We start from the raw sequence: 24,435 nt of genomic DNA, 5'->3' as shown, positions 1-24,435 counted from the left end.
CACTGATGGACAGATTTTGAGAGACTGGAGTGAGTTACTGCAAGGTTGCAAGGAGAAAGTGACTCTGCTGTGTTTGGGACACCAGGTTGTGAAAAGAAGCCACAAAATGTGTCAAAACTATGGCAACTTTTCTTATGAGTAAGGTAATCTAACTGAAGAACAAAGGCTGTCAGGAATCTATATCATCAAATACAGTAACTAAAAAGGAGCAGGCTTTTGTCCTGCTTCAGTGACAAAGTTCTTGGTGAGATGCAGTCAAAAGAAGATTTTTCCAGCTGCAAGATCCTCCCAGAGAGGAGATTTATCATCCCACCAGGATGATCTCTTTCTTATGCAGATTGGATTGCACTCTCTGATAAATAAAAATATAAAATATAATAGGACAAGTCTGTCTCTCTTGTGAGAGAAGCCCCCTGTGACAGCAGTACTGTGTCAACACCCACTGTTAGATATTTTATGGTCACTCTGATGACAGGGTTAACCAGATGCTCCCATGGACCCTGGTGATTTCACACTAACTGAATGACCAGGTCTACTCTGTCAACTATGTAGATTTTTACCTTTGCAAATATTCTTTACAAACTGGAGGTAAAAAATAAATCAAAGCTCTCAAATATATTTCATAATTAAAACAGTGCTAAAGTTTCCTACAGGGCCCCTGAGGACTGGTGTTCCAGAGAGCCAGGCCTGATGGTGGGTTTATATCTCTTAATGACCTAGCACTACCAGACCTGCACAACCACCGTGGAAGCAGAGGTGCTCAGCCTTCCCTCTTTTTAGTTTGTACAAAGAAGTGTTTTTCTAACAACTCTTTCACTAATTGAGGCTTTGGGGGAAGGCTGCAAAAATACATCAGAGTCCATGTTGTCTTCTCCTTCCCAGGAAAGCATGGGGGAGCCCTGAGCCAATAACCTAAGTGCTGGACCATAGAGAGTAAACTCACATCATGCACTGTGATGTTTAGGTAGCGCAATAATCGATCCTGCTTTTGTTTATTTATCTTATTTTATTTTGAGGAGATGGTTTCCTGCTTCCATTAGCTATCTTGTTCTAAGCGCTGGGCTTGGATCTGTGTCCTCATCACAGAAGGGCCACTCCTGGGCATTTTGGAGAAGAAGGCCACTAGAGGAACCATGAATACACTTTTGGTGCTGGCTTTGGGGCTAACATTGGCTAGCATTTTCCAGGCTGTGCTAGTGCAGTGGATCATATTTCTATGATCTGTTGGAGCCAGGAAATAAACTCTTCCATGGAAGTGGTAGTACTGTTCCCAAATTCAACAAATCAACAACGAACTAAGACCAAGTGAGCTGAAGGGGGCAATTATGTGCAGTGCCATTTTCACTGACTATTACTGGTGGGATTTCCAGTGTCCCAGTTTCTGTGGACAAATGAAGAGCATTCCCTCTTGATCACTTATAATCATCTTCATTCTAGAAAACCATGCTTTTGTGAATTGAAAAGAAACAGCAATAAAACAGTAACAAAATCATATCTGATCTCTCCTGCCCTTCAGACTTCAGAAATACACACGTTTATTTAATCTCCTTACAGTTCATGACAGCATAGCCACATGCACATGTTAAGATAAGATGTGGCATCATTTTAGCAGAATATCCTGTAACAAAGTGATCTTGTAAAGCACATATGTGATGAACTGTACTGGAAATCAGTTTCATTTCACCACAAATAAAGGGTTTCTTAGTATGGGATAATGATAGACTTTACAGGAATCATCAATACCAATGGCTAACAAATCATTCATGACAATAGAAATGGTCCTAAATCCTAGTCAAAGATCCTCTTGAAAACTTTGGAAATAAAGGAATTCAACATATTTATAAATACTGTTTGTAAAATATGGAGGAAAGGGTGTTTGAGGATTGCTTTTCCAACTTTGATAAAGAAGAGCAAGCAAAAGCCCCCTTTCTCCAAGGTAGCACCTTCCCTGCAGCTCAAAGTGGCCTGAAACTTATGTAACTCATACAGCCTAGCCTGGCCTTGAATTTGTGACAAGTTTCCTTGAGTGTTGCTCAGATTCCTTAAAAATTTAGCAGTAGTAAAATATCAGGCTAAATTCATAGCTCTAGATTTGCAAAGCAAGCTATAGCACACTGAACTGGCCAGAATTGTCTTGCTGTATCTCTGTAATTAAGTCACTAAAAATAATAGAAATTGCATTTTATTATTTAAAATGAACAAAACAAAATACCTTTCAGATGACATTTTAGAGTCTTAAATAAAGGAGTAGCCCAGAAGGATAAAGTACTGATGCTCTTTCAGGATACTGCTTAACATGTTTCCTTGATATTGAGTTTAGTATCTTACCTTCATCCTAGTTTCTCTCTGTGTCTCTTTCTCTGCCTTTCTCTCTGTGTCTATCTCCTTTTATGTCTCTGTCTCTGTCTCTGTCTCTCTCTCTCTCTCTCTCTCTCTCTCTCTTCTTTATCTCTCTCAGCAAACTGTAGTCCAGTCTTTGAAATTAATAAGCAATACAGAAAATAGTGCAGTGAAATAACCATCAACCACATTCAACAGCATATTTCATTGTTTGGAATCCTTAGACTTCACATAACATTGGCCAAGTCTCCTTTCATATGTATCTACCTAGTAACTTTCATTATTGTTTTCATATGTGTGTAACTCTTGCTAGAATGTGTTAATACTCAAGCACTTGAATTTTCTAATTTTAGAGTCATTCCCAAGTTATGCAGTTTTAAGATTATTCTGTATAGGGACATGTACCATAAATATGAGATGAATCACTCAAGTTCTACAAATGTTGCCACTGATAGTTACCTCCTCCTTTCTTTTGGACTAGCTTCATACAAGTCTGATCCCCACCAAGGACTTTAGAGCCTGCCCAAGTGTGCAGAGATCAGGTTAGCTTCCTTTGCTACCCTTCTATGTACCCTACCATTCAGATAGCCCAAGCCCTATGACTGATACACATGGACATTCATTCCACTTCTAAAAAATCTCCCTTCTTTGGAGATTCACCAGATTCTATCCCACTTCTTACCACAGACACCACAGACAGCCTAGACAACCAAAACTCTGCCACAATCCTGAATGGAACCCTAAAGCTGCCTCTCAGGCCTTGAAATAAGGAACAGTCCACATGTTCAAGGGAAATTTTTTCCAAGCTCCATAACCATGGCACTGAAAGCATTAAGATGTACCTGAAAGGCAGAAGATCTGGGATAGAGGCTATAATCCAAATTACCAGACAAAAATGGAAGTTGACATTTGAGTCCAAATATGGACTAGTTCCCTTCTGATCATTACATATTCTTCTGTTGAAAAAAGAAAGGTGAATTTAACAACATCAAAATAATAATAGAAGAAGAAATTTCAACAAAGAAATAAAAGAAACATTAAAAAAAGGACCTAAATGATCCATAGCTGTCAACCCCAAGTGTTATACCCAGCAAAAGTATCTATTTAAATTTATACCCAACAAAAATATCTATTTAAATTTACACCCAGCAAATGCATTTAAATTTATACACAGCAAAAGTATCCATTCAAGTTCAAGAATTAATAAAAACAGATTAAATAAATTTATGATTAATAAGCCAGCTGTAAAGAGAATATCAGAATAATTACTTTGGACTAAACAGGGACAAATGTACCCAAGAGATTGCAGGAAATAAAGAATGCTATGATAGGTAATCAAAAGAGCTATGAAAACAAGAATGACATGATCAACAAAACATCAGAATTAATACATATCTTTCATTAATAACTCTGAACACCAGTACTCTCAATTCCCTAATAAGAGACATAGGCTAACAGACTGTTAAAAAACAAGATCCATCTATTTTCTGACTCCAGGAAATATTTCTTAGTATCAACGACAAATACATCTTTAGAGTAAAAGGAAATGCAAATAGGAAACAAGCATGTATAGCTAGTCTAATGCCTGACATATAAAACTTCAAACTTAATCAGAAGAGATAAAGATTGATACTTCATATTCATTAACTCGAAAACCCACCAATATTATAATATTTACCCTTATAAGGATATTATGATACTAAGCATATATGCAGCAAATACAGTGTTATTCATAAACATAAAATAATTTTATATAGAAATCCATAGATTGACACCAATACAGTAATAATCCGTGATTTCAATACCCGACTCTTATCAATATCCAGGAAAAAAAGTGTAAACTGAGAAATTCAGGTATTAAACGAAATAAATGACCTAACACACACATTGAGAACCCAAACACTAAAGAATACCCTTTTTCTTAGCAAATCTTTCTTCATAATTGACCAAATATTTAGAACAGGAAAAAGCAAGTCTCAATAAATATAAGAACATTGAAATAATATCTTGCATTCTATCTGACTACACTGGAACAAAACTGGATATCAACACCAATAGAAACTACAGAAAGTGTACAAACTCATGGAGACTAAACAACATACCATTGAATATTAATTGGACCAAGAATCAATCAAGAAGGAAATTCAAAAGATTCCTAAAATTGAATGGAAATGACCCGGCATAGCAAAATATATAGGACACAATGAAAGTGGTCCTAGAGAAATGTTTATTACATTATGTGCCTATACCAAAAATTATGAGACAACTTAATGATGCAACTGCGAACCGTGGGAAACCATGAATAAGCAAACCAAAAGGTGGATAGGAAACAATAACACAAATCAGGGCTGAAGCTAATGAAAAAGAAAAAAAATAAGCAAAAACCCAACAATACTTAGTACTAGGTGAGAGGAAATGAAACTCTCAAAGGAAGATCTAGGCCAGTGCTTACAGCTTCCTTTTAATGGCCATATTTTTTTTGAGTGACGTTGCAGTGTTCATGTTATTTTTATGTATTTTTATGAATTTTAATAACTTAACAAAATATATTTTTACTTTTAATACAATATATGGTTTATCAATTTTTATTATCATAGGTGTCTATCTGGTTTGCTGTGAGTAGTTGATAATCTCCACAAGCTATCGGCAAGATGGCTCCACAAATGCCCGATGTCCATCATGTACATTTGCTCTCTCAGAACTGGTTTATGCCAACCAGGATTCCTGGAACTTCAAAGGGGGAAGTGGTTTTAAGAGACTGTAATATAGGTGGCCCTAAAATGACTTAGAGTGTATGCTTAGAGAAATTACCTTAGTTCTTCATGAACAGAATGTGGGAAAACTAATCAAACTAGAACAGACAAATATGGACAGTTTTCAAGATGGCTGATGCTCAGAGTCATCTGGGAAACTTAACAAATCCCAGGTCTCTAGCCTCAGCTAACACCTGTTGAAAATTAAGCTCAGATATAAGTCCAAATTATGAGGAAGAACATCAGAAAAGGCAACATTAAAACAGGTGCCAGGTCACAGCTGTTAAGTGCCCTCAATTTCAGGATCTTGGCATCTGGTACAATAGACAAGAAGTTTCTTATTGTTTTAATATAGTAAATTTTAAACCACACACAATCTTATGATAAGAGCTATTAATTTTATAATCTGTTTCTTCAGCTTCCTTTCTATATGTATGCATATGTGTTTGTACAGATATTTATCTGTTTAAAAACAGAACCATAAGCAGATAATTCTATATTATCTTTCTCTGATTTTGGATCCTATTCTTCAACACCCTCTTCAATTGCTATGCTATCCTATTTGACTACTCTATTTATTCACAAGATTCATCATGCTTTTATTGTTTCTTAATTTTAAACTTTTTATCAGTTTTTATCGATAATATCATGCGATTGGTGATGGTGGTATATGTGTATGTATGTGACTGTGATGTGTATCGGTATAAGCGAGCATGTGTAAAGACTCCTTGTGCTGAAATAAGGTTTGTGACAGTGAAGACAGGTTATTCTACCCAAGGTCTATTAAGTCACCACTCTATTAATTGAATCATTTGATGCTCATTCATGTGCTATAGTACACACGTGAAGCTCAAAGGATGACTTTAGGCTATCAGCCATAAAATTTTCCACCATGGGTTTGGGGGGTCAAACTCAGATCATTAAACTTGCAAGAAAAGCTGTTTACTCACTGAGATATCTCATGGCCTTCCCAATACTATAATTGTTGATGAAGTCCCATGACACAGCCCAGGCTATCCGGAGCCTTCTTCATTCTCTACAGTGGTAGGGTGGTAGGTATGTACCGCAATGCTTTACTGTCTTCAGATCTTTGTGAAAATGACAACAATGCATTGATTGCCTCATTAATGATGAATATTACAAGAAAAAGTCTAAGAAATTTAATGACTGAGTAAAGGTAGAAATTGAATATTCTCTTGTGAAAGTCCAGAGTTTTAATGTAACTTTCTATCCCTTTGAAGTATGGGAAAGTGCAGGGTACATGGAAATGACAGGAGACTTCCTGGCGAGGGAAGCGTTGAGAATTGTTTTAAGAGAGTCGTAAGTTTAACGTCAATGTGTAAGTCAAATAACAAATGTAACTTTCAAACATCCTGCTTAAAAAGGTAGCACCACATGACAATATTTAACAGCACACTGGGGAAGATGCAACACAAAAGTTTGTACATTTCTTTGTGAGATGGACAGCTCAGAAATAACTTTTAATTATCTGAGTAAAGAATTTTGAACTCAGGATGTCTTCTAATATTGACTGAAATAATCAAGACTTCTGTTTGTCCTGGACAAGAGAACTTGACTGTGCATTAATACTGAAAATTCTACAATATATCACATAGTTGTTAAGTGCTGACTATGTGTTTAGACATTCCAGAAGAAGTTTCTAGCTCTGCTTCCAGGATCATGTTCTCAACCAGGCTTATAGAACCTACATGTGCTAATCTGGTGTTCAGGGTCCTGTCATGTACCATAAAATAAATATCCTAAATTGGGCAAAAGAGCAACTCCGCTCTTCACAAAGACATAAATCATTCCTTGACACAGAATGCAAAAGGAATGGAGACCAATTGAAAGAATCAGTAGGAGAAAACACAATAACCCATTTGAAATCCATTTGATTGTTCTGTTACCAAATGAGGCCAAGTAGCAGCAGACATCTAACCAATCTGTTATCTGTGTTTCTAGAACCCACTGGGTGATCCAATTTGTGAAGTGTTCACATTCATCCTGAGTGGTGCTAAGTTCTTCAGTGAAGTGGCCATGTTTTACTGAGATATAATATTCCCTCTTGGCATGAAGAGAATGGATAAAGCAAAGGAATTAAAGCTCAACTGACCTAATACTAAGGCTATCAGTACTTGTGAAAATACATAATGATTGGTGAATTATATAATCTTCCTAGTGTTCACGGATGCAAATCCTGTAGTGACTATTTGAAGTGTCACTTCTCTGTGTGGGGGAAATTTCTGTCCACTCTCGGCTCATGTTTGCCCAAGACTGCATTTATTATTTATTGTAAAATGTCACCAAAAGTTTAGGGATGTCACTCTGGAAGAGTTAATACAATGACTGAGCATCAAATGATTCAATTAATAGTCAGAGTGGTGGCTTAATAGACCTTGGGTAGAATAACCTGTCTTCACTGTCACGAGCCTTACTTCAGAACAAGGAGTCTTTGCGATAAGCAGTGTTTAATCTCTGCTTGTTGTACACAGTCATAACCTCTCAGGCCTGATCACACATCCCAAGCTTATGGGTTTACATCTTTAGGTGACAAAGATGCTGCATGGAAGACAGCAGCTGTCTGTGAAGACTGGCAGGCCCCACTTACCAGGGCCCACCCTGAAGTGATGCATGGTTCAGTGAAAATTGTTTATCATTGAACGGTACTACAGTGGGCAGGTGCATACGCATCTTCTTTTAAAGCCTTTTGAGGGTGGACCCTTTCAGTCTCCTGCAAAGATCCATGGAATGGCTTCATGTCGTCATCCAAAGAGGAGGGAATCCTTCATCCTCAGGGTATTCAGATTTCAATATACTGCTTTGTGCATGTCGTGGTTGGAAGTGGAGCTTTCCCCTGCAGTCTTGTACATGGGGCTTGGTTCCCAGCTTATGGGCTTTCTGGAAATGACTCTGTCATGGCATGGGATCCCTTGGAACAGAGTTACAGACCACTGTTTGCTACTATGTTGGTGCTGGGAACTGAACCTGAGTCCCTGTAAGATTAGCAACATCTCTTCTCTACTGAACCACCTCTCTAGTTTTGATTTCCTTCTCATGAGAAGATAAAAAAATTCTAAGTCTGTGAATGAGCAGAGATTTCTAGTTTAATCAGGCACAGTAAAGACAAAATCCTCAAATTTACAGGGTAAGAATACAGTAACTGTTACATATGTCTAATGTCAAAGGCAGCCTCTGTGATCTGACCCTCAGGGATCCTGGGAGAATTTAAGGACTTTATTGAACTCTAGAAGCTTCGTTCAAAGGAGTAATGGTTGTTAATGCATAGAGAAGGCTTCAGAAAACCCTAAAAATTCTGTTCTCTTGTCAGAAGAATTTAAACTTTTTTTTTTATGAGATGGACGTTAAGTCATTTTATAATATAAGTAGAACACAAATTCCTGAATTAGATGAGAATAATTTGGAACCTAATAGGTTACACTAAATATTTTTAGTAAAAGTTTTACAAAATGGGTGTCAGTTTTTGTTCAGGGTGGATTTAGAAAGTTTGAAATAATTTCTTACACGTAGTTAAGCTCTACCTCTCAGCTTTTTTCTTTCTTTTCCTTCTAACCATATCACGAAAATGGAATCCAGCAGCCTGCCTGTGTTTTTGGCACATTTGGCATTAATTAGGACACTCAGCGGGCTCCCGAGATGGATTCACCAGCTGTAAATATTCCTCCTGGGCTCCCCTTCTTGTCAGATGCAAATCCTAACGTCTTGGCACATGCATCATGTCCTCTGAACAATTCCAGAGTTCACAAAGGGAAAATGCAAACGACTTCCGTCCTTGGTCATTAAGGCCGGCAGGAGCTCAACGTCCCTGCCATTTTAGCAGAGGTTTCTCATTAACAGAGCACACAGTCAAACTGGGGCTCAGTCAGTCCAGAGGGTAATGATTCCTTTCTCCTTTGAATTATAATGTGGCTTTTCTAAAGCAGCTTTGGAGGAATCACAGCCTGTCCAGCTCCCAACAAGGATTGCTGTCCACTGCCCAGGGCCAGCCTGACTGCTACCTACCTTCTTCCGCATTGCAATTTTCACTGCTTTCTTCTAAACCAATCACAAAAAGCCAAATGGCACGCCAACTTAACCACCTCTTTCCAACTCAACAAGCAAACACAGAAACTTGTGTGGGCCACCTCTGTTCGTCTGCCCTGTATTCAATAAAGTTCACCCCCCAGCAATCAGGCTCCTACACACATGGTTCCTCTCCACAACACAGCTCTCCTTTCACAAGTGTTTGAGAAAGAAAACTTGGATGGTACAGGAATACCTGCAGAAATGCCAGAAGAGAAGAAGGATGGATGGACTAAGGGTTAGAGCAGTCAGTACTGGGCATGACTGTGGCACTCAGAGCTGCTCCACACGGCAGGAAAACAGCACTATCAATCTCTTGTACCATGATTGTATCCAATTGAGTTCAGCCATTGCTCAGGGTGGGACCCCATTCTTCTCTGCACCATGAGTGCCCCATACAGGGTGACTGGCAGAGGCCTGGGTTCCTCTCATTGTACCAAAACCAAAGAAACAAAGCCAGCCTTCAGCGTCCATCTCAGCCTCTTCTTACACTGAGTTACTTTATTACCTTAGCTGCGTCCCATTTTATTCTGATTGATACTGAACACACACACACACAATTTATATGCATATACACACATATATACATATACACATGCACATATATCATACACACATATATACATGTGTATATTTACATAGATATGCATATATATACATATACACATATACAGACATATATGTGCATATACATGCATACATACAAACACACATATGCTATGTTGTGGTGTTTTAAGTTATATATGTATGTATATATATCTATATATTTGTATCTCTAGAGAGAGAGAGAGAGAGAGAGAGAGAGAGAGAGAGAGAGAGAGAGAAGTGATCAGTCTAGGGCAATCATTAAATCTACTATATTATAGTTCAATCATTTCTCTGTAATCAAAGAAATCAAAATTCTCCCCTTTGTTCTGAGACCTGCACTGCACGATGAAATGTATCCACTTTGCTATGTCACACGAACAAGGAGCTTTTCTCCTTCTAAACTACTCCATGGCACCCTTGACCAGTCTTTTCCTCTCTCCTTCTACTCTCCTCCTTTGTCAATTACTACTCTACTTCCACTGACATAAGAACAACCCATTGCCTCAGTTGTCACACGTAGATGTGCATCTTTTAACCTGATGGCTTAAAATAGAAAAAAAAAGGCCAAAAGCTGACAGAATGGAAACCAGAAACCACAGCAGCTCCATATCCTCTTCCATGACTCCTGTGTCCCTTGTCTCACATCCTCCCTCAGCAGTCAATGTAGGGTGTACCCACCCTGAGACTTGTTGAGATGCACACATGCACTCATTATGGGTTAGGATCCACCTGAGAATAAACTCGCAGCTTTTGTCTTGCTTCCCTGAGAACGGATAACCTTGATTAATATTATATTTTCTAGGTCCCTCTGTTTCCCTGAGAACTTCCTGGTTTCGACTTTCTTTACTGCTGAGCAACACTCTGTGTTGTATATGTACTGCATTCTCATTAGCCATTGTCAGCCGAGAGCTTCCCAGTTGCCTCCATTCTTTGCTATAATACGTGGATCAGCAACATACATGGACGTACCATATCTTCTCGGTGCGATATGGAGTTCTCTGGGTGTGTGCCCAGAGTGGCATGTCTGGGTCATAGAGTAGTTCTGCATGTATTTTTTGAGGCGCCTCCAAATGCTTTCCCCAGTGGCTATACTAATCTCTTCCCCCTCCCCCAGCAGTTAATGAAGATCTCTCATTCCCCGCATCTTCTCCTACCTTTGGTGTCACATTTCTTGATCATAGCCGTTCTTGCTGGTATGAGGTCGAAACTCTTAGTAGTTATAATTCATATTCTTGATCACTAGGGATGTTGAACATTTTAAATATGAGGTTATTGGTCATCTGTGTTAGGTGGTTATTGGTTCTTTGTGTGTCTTCCTTTGAAGACTGTCAATATCACGAGCTCATTCTTAGACTGGCAATATTATTTCCTTGATGTTTTGCTTTTGCAGTTCTTTGTAAATTTGTGAATCAGCCCCTTGTCTGACACACAGCTCGTGATGTCCTGCATCCCATGAGTGATTTGCATCTCTGGAGGTGTCCTTTCTATGCAGGGAAATTCTCAGTTTCATGTTGTCCCATCTGTTGATATGTGGGGCTGGTCCCTAGGCTCCTGATGCTCTCTGCAGAAAATTCTTGCCTATCCCACACAGTCTTGAAGAGTAGTCCCTGTGTTTTATCTCTTTGATTCACTTTAAGTTGACCGGTTTTTGTACAAGATGAAAGACGCAAGTCTACCTTGATTTTCCTGCAGGTGGGGATCCAGGTTCCTTCAGAACTGTTTGTTATGTAGGTTGTCTCTTGTCTCCTTCATCACTAATTGGGTGTTCATAGCTTTGTCTGCTTATTACTGGGTCATCCATTCAACCCCATTGGTCTAACTAGTTCTATGTTAAATCCAGGCTTTATCCCTAGGGTTCTGTGGAATAGTTTGCATTAAGACACCTCTGGCTATGTTCATACTCCTTAGGATTGCTTTGGCTTCTCATCTTCTTTTGTGGTTATACTGGAATTCTTGAATTGTTCCTTTCTAGATCCAGGAAATATGGCATGAGGATTTTGATGGATAGTGCACTGAATCTGTTGGTTCAATTTGGTACAGTAGCCATTTTCATATCAATTCTTCTAATACAGGATCATGGAAAATCTTTCCACTATCTAGTGCCTCTGTCATCGTCTCCTCCTCCTCTTCCTCTTCTTCCTCCTTCTCTTCCTTCTTCTGCTCCTTCCCCCCCTCTCCCCCTCCCCCTCCCACCTGACCCCTCCTCCTCCTTATGGTAGATATGTGACTGGGACTATCTGGGTATTGAAGTTGAGAGAACCATTTTTGTATTACAAAAGAACCCAACATGCATTAATCATTTGGGATGGTGATTGTGAAGTTGGGTTTTCTTTTCAACATTTTACTGACCATTAGTGCATCAGGAATTAGACACAAAGTCATGGAAGAAAACATTTGAGTGGCACATGGATGGTGACGGTCATTTGTCAGGCAGTCAGAAGTATCTTGTCTTCACATGTAAAGAGCAACCCTTGCAACTCTTCCGCTCTTATTTGACCCATTTAGAAAAACAATGTAAACAATTTTATTTTTTGGAAAGGGGTTTTGTAACCTAAAAAGTTTCCCTTTTATCTTCTGTTTAAAGCTATATTAAACAAATTTATTATCATGGTATTCAATATGCTAACTGTAAACCATAGAGTATGTTTTATAATAAAGTGTAATCTTCCTGAGAACCTGGTTTTGCTTGTTACCTCCTATTCTTGTCAATAGATTTATTATATTTTAGACAGCAAAATTTCAAAAAACGGAGAGCTGGGTGAGAATACGCATGCATGTTATCCCAGGACTCAGGAAGCTAAGGCAGGAGAACTGCACATTTGATGACGGCCTGGCTTATACAGTGATAACCTAACTTAAAATCAAAGATATGAAGGAAGGAAGGAAGGAAGGAAGGAAGGAAGGAAGGAAGGAAGGAAGGAAGGAAGGAAGGGGAATCATGAACACCTAAAAGAAAAAAGGGGTAAATACACATTTCTTTTATGTCTGTGACAGACTGCCTGCCTGGCTGGTCCTCTCTAACTCTCTATTCATGCCATTCCATCTTTCTTGGGACAAGGGACCATTGCACATAGTTTCCTTACCCCAAGACACTGTAACCTGCTATCCATATGCAGTTATTCATTAAGGTTTTCCTGCCAAATATGAAAAATAAGAGCTGAAGAGTTGCAAGGGCCGCTTTTACATGTGAAAACAAGACGCCTTTGACAGCTTGACAAATAGTCATCACTGTCCGTGGGCCAGGCACGGGAGGTGCAAAATGTACTTGACCTACTTGCATTTGATGAGTGAACCCTCAGAAGGGTAAACAGAAATGTTACAAGTAATTACAGGACAGTGCACTGCGGCTACTGGAAAGAGTAAGGGTTGAGTAGTTCTGTTTTTAGAATCCTGTGCAGGCTTCTTGGGAAAGAACACAGCACTGCTTTCCTTACTGTCTCCTGTGGTCCCCAAAGTCAGTCAAGCAATATTTTCAGTGCTCCCCACAAACATCTTACTTTTTACTTCTATAATGAAAAATGATACTCTAGTAGGACTTTTTGTGATGAAAGGAAAATTAAATCTCTGGCTGATTCCTAATGTGTTTTTAATAATCCGATGCAATATCAACTCTGACTTGCTCTAGCATGACTGCCAAAGGTTTTATCATTTTGTAGAAGGTTCATGCAAAAGGATCTCCTTAAAGCTGTCCAAAAACCCCAAGAAATTCACACCCTCTGGCTTAAAGTCATTAGCATGCAAAACACAGTTTTCCAGTACTTGAGATTTGATTTGGGAATAAAATGAAGATTGCATCTAAGGCCTATCATATTATCTCATTAGCAGGCCTCCATGAATGGTTTGCATTTGGCAGATGGAGCTAATCTGTGGTCCCAGAATCATTCTCATCTTGTTCTACACCTGGGACTGGCAAAGCATTATTGATAAGAATGGTTCTCTAATAATTGTGGTGAGTCTATATATGGTGTGGGACCAGACTGCAAGTCTTTACATACCATTGATTTCTTTTGCATGTTTCTATATCTATATCTTTCTAACCTCTATCTATATATCTATATCTTCTATTTTTACACTCCTAAGTTGAAGTTCAATAGTTTATTCTGGCATATAGTGTTTCATCTAAACTAGTCTCTTCCATTGGGTGCTCAGCTGGCCTATATAATGATACCTGTCTCAAAAACAAGTATAGAGAAGGGAGAAAAGAAGGGGAACCATGAAAACCTAAAAGAAAAAAAGGGTAGATATACCATTTCATTTATGTCTGTGACAGACTGCCTGCCTGGCTGATCCTCTCTAACTCTTTTCATGCCATTCCATCTTTCTTGGGGCAAGAGACCATTGCACACCATTTAAATGGGATCTGTACATTTTATTTTTCCCACTGAGGCTTTAGGAGATCATTAAATTAGAGTAGGCAAAAAAAGTTGAGAGACAGAAGGAGTAGACAGCTGTAGGGCAACCGAGGTCATGTGTATTATTGTACACATGAATGCTAAGCTGCTAGAACTGCACACACAAGACTTGCACAAGATCAAAAATCCCAGCCTGAGTCAGGGAGGAGCTTATAAAGTCCCACCCCTAACTGAGGAGTGCTGTATGACTGCCGTGGGAGGAAGAATTGGTTTTCTTCAGAGACAGATGCCCTGGGAGTCTGCCCAAGCTCTAAGAGATGGTCCTACATCTGTACACACATAGGCAGGACTACATAGACTCAGGGTTTTAATTAAAAAGGAACACAGGAAGTTGAGAAGGAAAAGTGGCTGGGGAGCTAGGGAAGGGGTCATAAGACAGGAAAGGTAGAAGTGGAGTTACTCAAAACAAATTCATGTATGAAATTCTCACACTATAAAATGAGCTTACAAGGTAGAAGTCTCTACCACGCCTGGTGAGAAATAGTAACATAGTAAGATAACTTTTCATATGAATGTACTAACTTTTTAAGTATGTTGTAGTAGTAAGGCTTGAAAATGCTGAACAAAGTTATATTTCTACTTCCCCCCTCGTGTGTGTGTGTGTGTGTGTGTGTGTGTGTGTGTGTGTGTACAACTTGCAGGACTCTGTTCTCTTCTTCTACTATGTGGATCAGAGGTCTCCAGGCTTGGTGCCAAGCATCTTTATCCAGTGAGCATCCTGCCAGTCAAGGATTTAATATTTGAATTTTTTTAAAAAATGAAAAAAAAGGAAAACCATGTGATGTAAAGTTGATCTTCCAAATTTGACTATTTGACTGCAATTAACAATAGACATGACTTTACAAGGCCCCAACATAAGATTATGCCTACTTTACAAGGACAATGTTTAGATGGATTGGAATAGTTACTTCTTTGAATCTTGAACTAATGATATGGAGGGAGATGGTCCTTGGGCAAGACTTCTCAGTTGCTCAAACAATGGTATCATGTTACCTGTCCACTTGTGGTGAGCACATGGGCACCGTCATGTTATGGAGATAATGACAAATCTAGCAGGATAATGCACAGAAGAGGGCTTGGTGTGGAGGAGGACATGAAGCAGACATTCATAGGTCTGCCTGGTTTCACTCACACCAACTCCAGATACCGTGGCACTGGACACTGTGATTTGCAAACTGACCAGTCATGTCACTTTTGCCCTGGTCTCCTGGTGTTCTCTCAGTGCACCCGGGGTAAATGTCCCTAAATCAGACCATGTTTTCCATTGCTCCAGAACTTTCAACTGGCTCTGCCTCTTCTCCTGATCATAAATCTCAGGACCAGTGAGGCCCTATGAGACCTTGCCCCCATCAGCCACTCTCTCTGCCCTAAACTGTTATTGTCTTCTCCCTTTCTAAACACTGCTGTACCTCAGGTTCATGGACCTTCAGGAGTCCTGTCTGCTGTCAGAAACGATGCTCCCTCTTTATGTTCACCCCAAATGTGAACCTATCTCAGAGAAACCTGAGGACCTCCCTTTTTCCTGCTAGATATTCCACAGGACACACTCTTGCTAGCGAGCATCCTTGATTGTTACCCTCCTACAGCTAGAATGTGCCCAGTGTGGGGAGGCTCTCTTCTGTTTATTTTCCTGCTATATCCCAGTGCCTGGACCTGTACCTGGCACAGGGTTGGGATCCAGTGCCTGTGTGTTTACATGATTAGTTTTGTAGTAATGCTAGTGGAGACTCCTGTTTTCCCAGACCCTGTAGCTTCATTTTATTTACAGGAAGTGATGGATGGTCCCTCATTCAGGAAACACAAACAACATGTAAACTTAATTCAGACACACAGATTCTAAGGCCAAAAATAGCTCGTCTACATTCACATTCCAAGTTTGTAACATATTGTATTCACTAAGCATAGTTTGAACAATCCTATTTTTTACTGTCTAGGGCAGTGCTACTCAATTCGTTTCCGGAACTACACTATCGGCATTCTCCAGGGACGTGTCAGAAATACACGGTCTTAGTCTCTGCCCCAGGCCACAGGGGTGGGGCTCAGCATCTTATGTTTCACAAGCCTGTGGGTAATCCTGGGGATCCCCAAGCTGGAGAACCATGGCTCCCTCCAGTCCTTTGACTTCTTATTAGCCTTAATGTCCTATACCCTCAGGTACTGTGAACGTAAGATAAGAACAGAGATGATATCCCCCAGAGAAATGGGTTTATTCATAGAAACAAAGAAATGCATTGTAGGATCTGGAGGCTGAGAAGGATTAGAGAAGCACCCCAAGACACTGATTATAAGAGAATCCTAAAGGCAAAAAGGAATCTGTGCACTGTTTCCAAACAAACATCTTGGGGGGTTGGGGATTTAGCTGAGTGGTAGAGCATTTGCCTAGCAAGTGCAAGGCCCTGGGTTCGGTCCTCAGCTCTGAAAAAGAAAAAAAAAAAAAGACAGAGCAAACATCTTAGATCAAGGTGCCCTGTGGCAGCTCCACTGTGACATCACTAGGGGACACAGCTAGTGCTAGGCAGGCATCCTTGGGAAGATGGCATTTCTGAGTCAGTATGGCATGATGGAGTTCCTGATAGAACCCTGTTACAGGGGCATGTTATGGTGGTGCTGGGCATGGAGGAATGTCTCATAGACATTTATAGTTTTTTAAATGTTAGAGCAATGTGCACGGGGTCTTCTAGTCAGACTCATCTCCACTGTTCTTGGGGTCCCATGTGACTTCACTGAAACACTGACAAGTTCCATGGTACATTCCTCTTTAGCAACTAAGCAGTAGATACTATCTCACCATGCAAACAGAGCTGGCCCTGGAATTAGAGGACTTCTCCAGAGTCTCACAGAGCCAGCCCTGAGAACCAGGCCACAGTGTTAGCAAGGTTGATTAATTCTGTCCACCCTTTCCTTCCCCTGCTCCAATGCCTCCTCTCCTAACAGTTGAGGCTCATATCAGTATCCTGAGGTGCGGCCTGAGGATGCTGCTCCCTGTTTTCACATCAGAGCTACAGTGACTAAATTCCTTCCTTGATTTTCAACATGGCTTTCTTGCTTTGGTTTCTGGATTAAATGGCCAGTCATCCCTCCCACCCCCAACCCAGCCGCTTCTAGTGCCATTTTCCGATGAACCCCTAGTTAAACCTAGGAGGTGAGATAGTAAACACAGACTGTAGGAAACTGAATAAGGTATTCAGTATATAAACAGATGATTATTTGCCTCTTATTCTTGATGAGCAAATGAGTGGAAAGATTGGATTTTGATCAAAAATATAAATGTTATATTTTATTTTTTTTAGAAAGTTTGAATATCACATTTATAAAATTAGTTGATTGATCTACTAATATAATGAACTGATTTTGTCAATAACTATCTGAAAAATAGGGATGATAGACTATTTTAATGCCATGTTTGACTCTCAACCATACCCACTTTGCAGAAAACATATATGTTCACCTTATTGAAGAACAAAACATATAGATTTTTTTTGTTGATGTATGTGTAACCCATATTTCGCTAAACATCCATTGGTATCTAACAAATTAAAAGAAACCTTAACTCTGTGATTCGTAGATTTGTTAATATGACGCATGCAGACCGTTCGTTTTAACTATGGAGTCACAAGTGTTCCGCATCATACCTTGAAGTCAACTATTCTTTCTATTTTTCATGACCTCCTATGTGACTGCCACAGTCATGATACAGGTGTGACAGAAGATGCATCTTTGGAGACTCTCATGTCCATGAAGCTCTAGAATTGCTGTCTGTGGTGGCTTCAATAGATGGACATCCGCAGGGTTATGTACAAAAACACCAAACAGCGTACACCTTACCCATCACTTCATCCTGTCGGCTCTGATTCTAACTCACATTTTCAGATTGTTAGTTATGAATTGTTAGACTATGAGCATATTACGGTCCTAATTTCTTAAAACACTTTTCTTACTAAATGGCATTTTACCTGCTATTTATGTTGTATGTATGTCCATCAAACTGGTCAGCATCACAATTCCTACCAGAACTGACTGCTTGTTTTCTGAGGGTCGTCCCTCACGTATGTATTTGGCCTCTGACCCACTCTTTCCTGAGGTGGACAAACAAGCTTGTGCTGGCTTCGAAGGCTGTCTAAATCCTGTCCTTGAGCAACAGGTTTTGGGGTACGTGTGCTAAGTTCTAAGTTCAAGGCACAGCCCTTGGCAGTAGGCCACTGTTCTACTCTCTCTATTCTCTTACATCCCTTGGGAGCCATCCAGGTTGCTTCTCTCAGCTAGCAAACCTTGGCTCTCTTTAATTTTAGGATCTCTTTGCTCTGGGTGTTCTTCCCTTTGTGAGATGAGTTCACGTTTGTTTGTCATGGTTAGGGTCAGTATACCTAAACTCTGGGGCAATCCATTCTTCTATGCAGCTACAGCTGGGAATTGTACTGTTATTTACTGCAAGACCCTTCACGTCTTAAAACACAATTAGGCTGTATGTATTCATTTTAACAAGAGGCATATTTTTTTATCATTTTAAGTCTCCATCTTTCTGGCCTCAGGATCTCTGATGCTGAGAAAACATGCTAGTTCAAGCCTATCTGTATCTATATGGGAGAAGAAATAAACTACTCTAGAGAGTCAGTTATTGGTTTTTACTTGTATGCATAGCCAAAATTACTACTGTTTTACCATTACTTATTCTTATTAGATAATAAAAGATCAAGGAAACATGTCAATATCATCAATGGGATGAGTGTGAGCTAGAGTTTCACTCTCTGGACCTTCCCTAATCCTAATCATGGACATGATATTAAGACACAAGACCCTTTGGAGCTCAGGAATGGGATTGATGGCATTGAAATGAATTCCTGATTGATCACTACACTCAAACAAGAGAATATTTCACCTGGAATGTATGAGAGTCCAGATAATATGTACCTTCAAATATGTTTCAGTCATGAGGGTTATTTTAAGCCACTGTTTGTAGAGTCAGTGTGACCAATATTTGCTTCTTCTTAAGGCTTTGCATCCCTTCTGCCTCTCTTCTGTGAAAGACACCAACAAGATACCTTCTGAGAAACAGAAGCCAGGCCCCTCTAATTCCACCTCTGGAACCTCCAGTTCCAATTGTCCAGCCTTCAGGACTATGAGGAAGCCATCCACATGCACCAGACATAACCCATCTTGAGCATTTGCTGGTAGATAAATTCACCCATGCAACTTCACGTATTCACCAAGGAAAGTGCTTGAAATGAGAAGGAAGGGGCCTTGCATATGAGTGACTACACTGACATCGTGACCTGGGGTCAGAGAGTGTGAAAAAGAAATAAAACCGGAAAAACATCCTTGCCTTTGAAAACCTTCTCTACATCATTGAAAACAGTCAAGGAAAATACAGTTAAGAAAGTAAGAAATTATAGAAAAGCAAAGTATGAAGTAGACATATGTGCACCTTGTTGTATGACAAACCCTAACATAGCTTGTCACATGTCCTTAACACCCCAGCTCCTCAAAGGAAAAACACATAAGTTAGTGTTCATGGCCCATGCACCATCATCATCCCTTACATCCATTCTGTAATGACCTGTGTTTTACTGTACTTGCTATTACATAGTGTCTACAGCTGTGTGTCCTCAGGATGGTCCCCTGTAGGGACTTAAGAGATTCCAGTCAAAAACATACAATAAACCAAGTATGTACAGGCCAACTCTCTGGAGAGTCGCTTAACAAACATGTTCAGTATCCTTGAACAGAATCACTGCAGTTACCTGGACCTCTGGCTGCTTCTGAGTCACTCTTGCTGTCTGTGTCCAGAATGACTGCCAGCCCCACGGAGTCCGCTGGCAGGATATGGCTGCTGAGGTCCACTCGAGTCAAGCCCCTGGGCTCCCATACGGAACCCTCTGGGGTGCTCTGGGGTTTGTCCCCTCCAGAGGCATTTGTTTCGTGACTTTTCCTCCGTGGTCTCTGTACTATGTGAACGATACTCTGTTGTTCCAGGTCACAGTTCTGTGTTGGGGCCAGGCAGAAACACAAGAAAATGGAAAGCATTATATGCAGGTGGAGCTTAAGCTGTCCTCAGTGCTAGAGTATATAAAAGTAATTGAAAGACTACTTGATGAATTCAATTCCTATCAGCAGCAGTGGCACTGAAGAGAAAGTAAGCTGTGTTTGATTGGCTTACTCTGCCAGTGGGGCCACAGAATGTATACATTACATGTGACAGCAGACAACATAGAACATGGCCATTTGAATGGAAGTTGAAAACTATGAAAACATCGGAAGATTGTGAGACGTAGTAGGAACGCAGATTCGAATGCATCCATAAGTGCCCTGCAAGTAATACTCACTTGAGACCAATTTACCTCTCGAGTGCTTTGTCCTTAACTCATTTAATTTAAACACCGGTAGTCATTTCTGCTTTCTAAAAGCACTGAAGGTTATTATCAGTTACAGGGTACTTCTACACAGAATCATAATGACTGTGCTTGTGGCAGACTATCCCTTCCTGTCCTTGCTGCCATGAGCAAGTGGACTGCGGCACCAACAGGGAAGGAAGTTGGTGAAGGGTTTGTCTGTCCTTATGCCTACCTGTGATTAAAATGAGTAACCACTTATGATAAAACCTCCTTGCTCCTATCTCGTTCTTTACAGACAAAAGCCTGTAAAATCTAGAATAAAAGTTAAGAGTCAGATATTTGCTAAGGCAAGACCTAGACTACCCTAGGTCAAGTCCTAGTTTAGAGTAAGAAATAGAAAGAAACACCATGCTTCTGACTTTTCTAACAGAGCCAGGATCTGGCTCCTCCCTTAATGCCCACATCTCTGTGCTAATTGGTTCATTACTATCCTCTGTCATTGTGGGAATGGCCAATAGATACACACATGAAAGACACAGTACATTCTTTCTTCTCCTGTGTCTTCCTTCAGTGACCTCTTTACTATCACCATCAAGACTCTTTGAGAACTGTGACCTCTATCACTCAACTGAATCAACTGCCAAGTATACTAGAGTGTGGTGTCTACCTCCTCTAGTTAGAAGGTGGCTAGCATTGTAACTTCTTGCCATCCTCCTGTTCTATAACACTGAGAGAGGCTTGCTCTGCCCTTTCTTACTCATAGTGTCACTATCTGCAACCCTTCTTTATCATCCTCTGTCCCAAAGGCCTCTGCTACCTAACCCCTCTATTTCTATCAAAGCACTGCCAGCCAATTTCCACAGCACCTCCACCCCAGCCCCTTCCCCCACTGCTGATTTCCATTCAGTGATATTGATTAGGCTTCAGTCACTGGACAGAGCTTGTCCTTCCTGCCTTGTTACATCTAGCAAGGTATCCAGAGTGACTGATTAGGCCCCAAAAATGTCCTTCCCATATTTATTGACCTCAAACCGCCATTGCCACCTCCCCATATTCAGCCTTCATTATTATGACAACTTGGTAATTATTCCCTAACCATCTGGTTTCTATCTGCTTCAGGCTGCTCCAGAGAAGAAGCTATGGTGTATGCATCAAACTATTACATGACTAGGGTGTTTATTGCTTTCTTTTTTACAGACCTCTGGCAAGTGCTTATGTCCTTTACTTATGCAGGAAGACCATCCTCCACAAATATCCATAGCTATGTGATGCAATAGTAGGTTCCCACAATGCCCCTTCCTCCTCATCTTCATTTTATGTTCAGTCATATGGATGGCCCTAGACTACTGATTTTAGCAGATGTGATGGAACTAAGGTTTGGAATGCTTTAGCCTGGGGACTTGGGTAAAGGGGCAGTTCTGATGCTAAGGTCCTGCTTACCAATTTGTTCTTGATCTGTCGGTAAAGAACCCATGGGGTAATTGCTGGGCGGAAGGAATAGGTGGGACTTCTGGGTCCCTGGAGGCAAGCAGAGAGACTCGAGGAGACGGAGACAGAGTTTGCCAGGCTTCGGAGAGACAAAAACAAAGCAGCCATGTAAGATCTTGGGAGGACTGGCGGCCAGTGACTGTTTCTAAAGGCAGGAGTTTGGAAATGTTTGGCAGGGATTAGATATAACTGAGAAACTAAAGTTTAGGGCAAGTGAAGAGGTGTGGAGATAAGAGTATTGATGAGGGGATGATTTTCAGGTGGGAGATAGTAGCACCAGCAATTGTGTCAGAAGGCAAGTTGAAAATGAGCAACCTGTGTGTGTGTCTTATCCATGGATTCAAGGGAAGCTGGGTGGGAGCTGGTATTGCAGCCTATTCCTGAAACTTAGGTGGGGTAGCAAAGCTACACTCAACACTCAGATCCTACAACAGAATATTCCTAGAAGCTTTCAGTCTTTTAGATCGGGAGCCAGAACCACATGTGTGATATAGCCTGTAGCCTAAACACAAAAGAAGCAAGTGCTGACCAAGTATACTTGAAGATACCTTCAGATGAAGTTAGCCCAGGTCTCGGGACCTTGACACTATGAAGATGTGTAAGAACACAGAACTGTGAGAACGGGTCCTGTAAGTCTGTATTTGCTACTCAGATATAAAAGCAGAGGCACCCCATTGTGCATTCCTACTGAAGCAGGAGACATACCATCACCCTGCACCTTGGAATGGGCTCTTATACAGAACCAAGAACCTTACAAACTATAGCCAGGGACTTGGCAAACCAAGCACTAAGATCTGAGCACAAAGAAGCACAGAGGCATGCTAATGGAGTCATGTAAGGAGAAGGAACAGAGTGGGAGAAGTCTCTCAGTACAGCCATATCTCACGCGGGTTTCCTCTCCAGGAGATACAAGGAGTCCATCAGGCTTGTCTCATTCTCCATGTTCAGAACTAAAGTCCCAGAAAAATAAAGTGGTGCCTTTCTCATCAGAGTTCCAACACTAGTTTCTTTGTCCATCAAAGTCTACTGATCACAGAGCTCACAGCTGAGAGAGAGAGAGAGAGAGAGAGAGAGAGAGAGAGAGAGAGAGAGAGACTGACTATGCGTGTGTAACATGTGCAGTCCAAGGTAATTTAGAACATCTGTAGAGCGGTCACTGGTCATGCTTAGCCATGTATTATCTAATGCCTCACACAGCATTTTGAACTTAGGGATGTGGGATTTGACTGAAGGGAAAAACACTGAACAGATGAGTAGCTGGATGGGTGGGTATGAAGTGTCCTGAGGTCCTACAGGGCTTTATGGAAAGCCGGCAGAACATGGATATAAGAACAGCCTGAAACTGATGTGGAAGAAATACAATAGACTTACCTCCTGTACAGTAGCTAGTTTCTAAATGAAGGGGGTAGCCTTCCTCCCACTTACTAGTTTCTGTGTGACAGGGGTTGCTCTCCCCACCAGGTTTATTAGTTTCTGTATGACAGGGTATCTTTCCCACTGTTTAATAGTTTCTGTATGATAGGGGTATATCCCCCCACATTTATTAGTCTCTAAATGATGAGGTATCTCTCCCCCTTGCTTTAGTTCCCACATTGATAATGATATTGTCAGCCTCAAAGACTGCTCTAGAGACTGAAGGAAATGTAAAGGATCTGATACCCATCACATATCGGTCTTGAAAATGGAAGGCCCTGGGTCCTACCTTGTTTATGAACATGGTCTCAGTATTCTATTTAGTCCTTCCATTCCTATGATCCTGATGGAAAACATACAGAGAAGGCAGAACATGCAAAAGGTATAAGTGTGGGAATTCTGGCACAATCTCATCTTTTTCTGATCTAAAAAATTAATTGAAAAAATTCCTCTCTGCTCAAAGTCTCTTGGGAGGCAAGAGGGGCCTGGGAAAATTTTCTGGGGCAAACGAGGAAGAAATCTGAGAGACGAGCCACCCTCTCTCCTCATTTCCAGACGCCCCTGACATTCAGAATGCTCAGCAAAGGGATTGCAGTAGTTACAGTGGTATTTACAGAACATATTTCCAAGTCTCCATCCATGGTTTTGAGATCTGTAATTGCTTAATTCTTTAACTCTCTCGCAGAAAACACTGTTGATCTAGAGGTCCCCTTGCCAGATGGTGTACTTGCATGCTATGCCAACACAGCCCAGAGCCATGCTAATAGTCAGTTCCATGGACAATAAGCTAGGTAAAGTTCAGCTGTGTGGCCGTTCCAAGGCCCCAGTAATATGCGGTTCACACAGTAGTCACCTCTTCCCCATCCCCCAGATTTCAGGACTAGAGATTTTATGTAGGAAGAATGGCACGTAGTGACCCAGTGTAATGGCCTACTCCCTCAGAGTCAAATCGATCTTCCCCGAACACAGTACTATTCTTGGAAGGAAAGCAAAACGAAACCATTACTTGATAAGCAAAGAGAATATATTCAT

The 24,435-nt window shown here is 40.6% G+C and overlaps 1 protein-coding gene across 2 annotated transcripts in view; it reads right to left on the bottom strand.

Annotated features, from left to right (window-relative positions):
• Positions 1–24,435, bottom strand: part of Prkn (parkin RBR E3 ubiquitin protein ligase) — a 424,783-nt gene that overhangs the window by 43,660 nt on the left and 356,688 nt on the right. The window contains exon 3 of one of the 2 annotated variants that reach the window (XM_032894705.1): positions 19,912–20,152. In XM_032894705.1, the coding sequence (XP_032750596.1) occupies positions 19,912–20,152 (241 nt within the window). The remainder of the gene's footprint in view (positions 1–19,911; positions 20,153–24,435) is intronic. The other variant, XM_032894704.1, reaches the window with a different exon arrangement.

This window comes from Rattus rattus, chromosome 2 (genome assembly GCF_011064425.1).
Source record: "Rattus rattus isolate New Zealand chromosome 2, Rrattus_CSIRO_v1, whole genome shotgun sequence".
Classification (NCBI taxonomy): Eukaryota; Metazoa; Chordata; class Mammalia; order Rodentia; family Muridae; genus Rattus; species Rattus rattus.
This window is presented reverse-complemented; position numbering and strand designations above follow the sequence as displayed.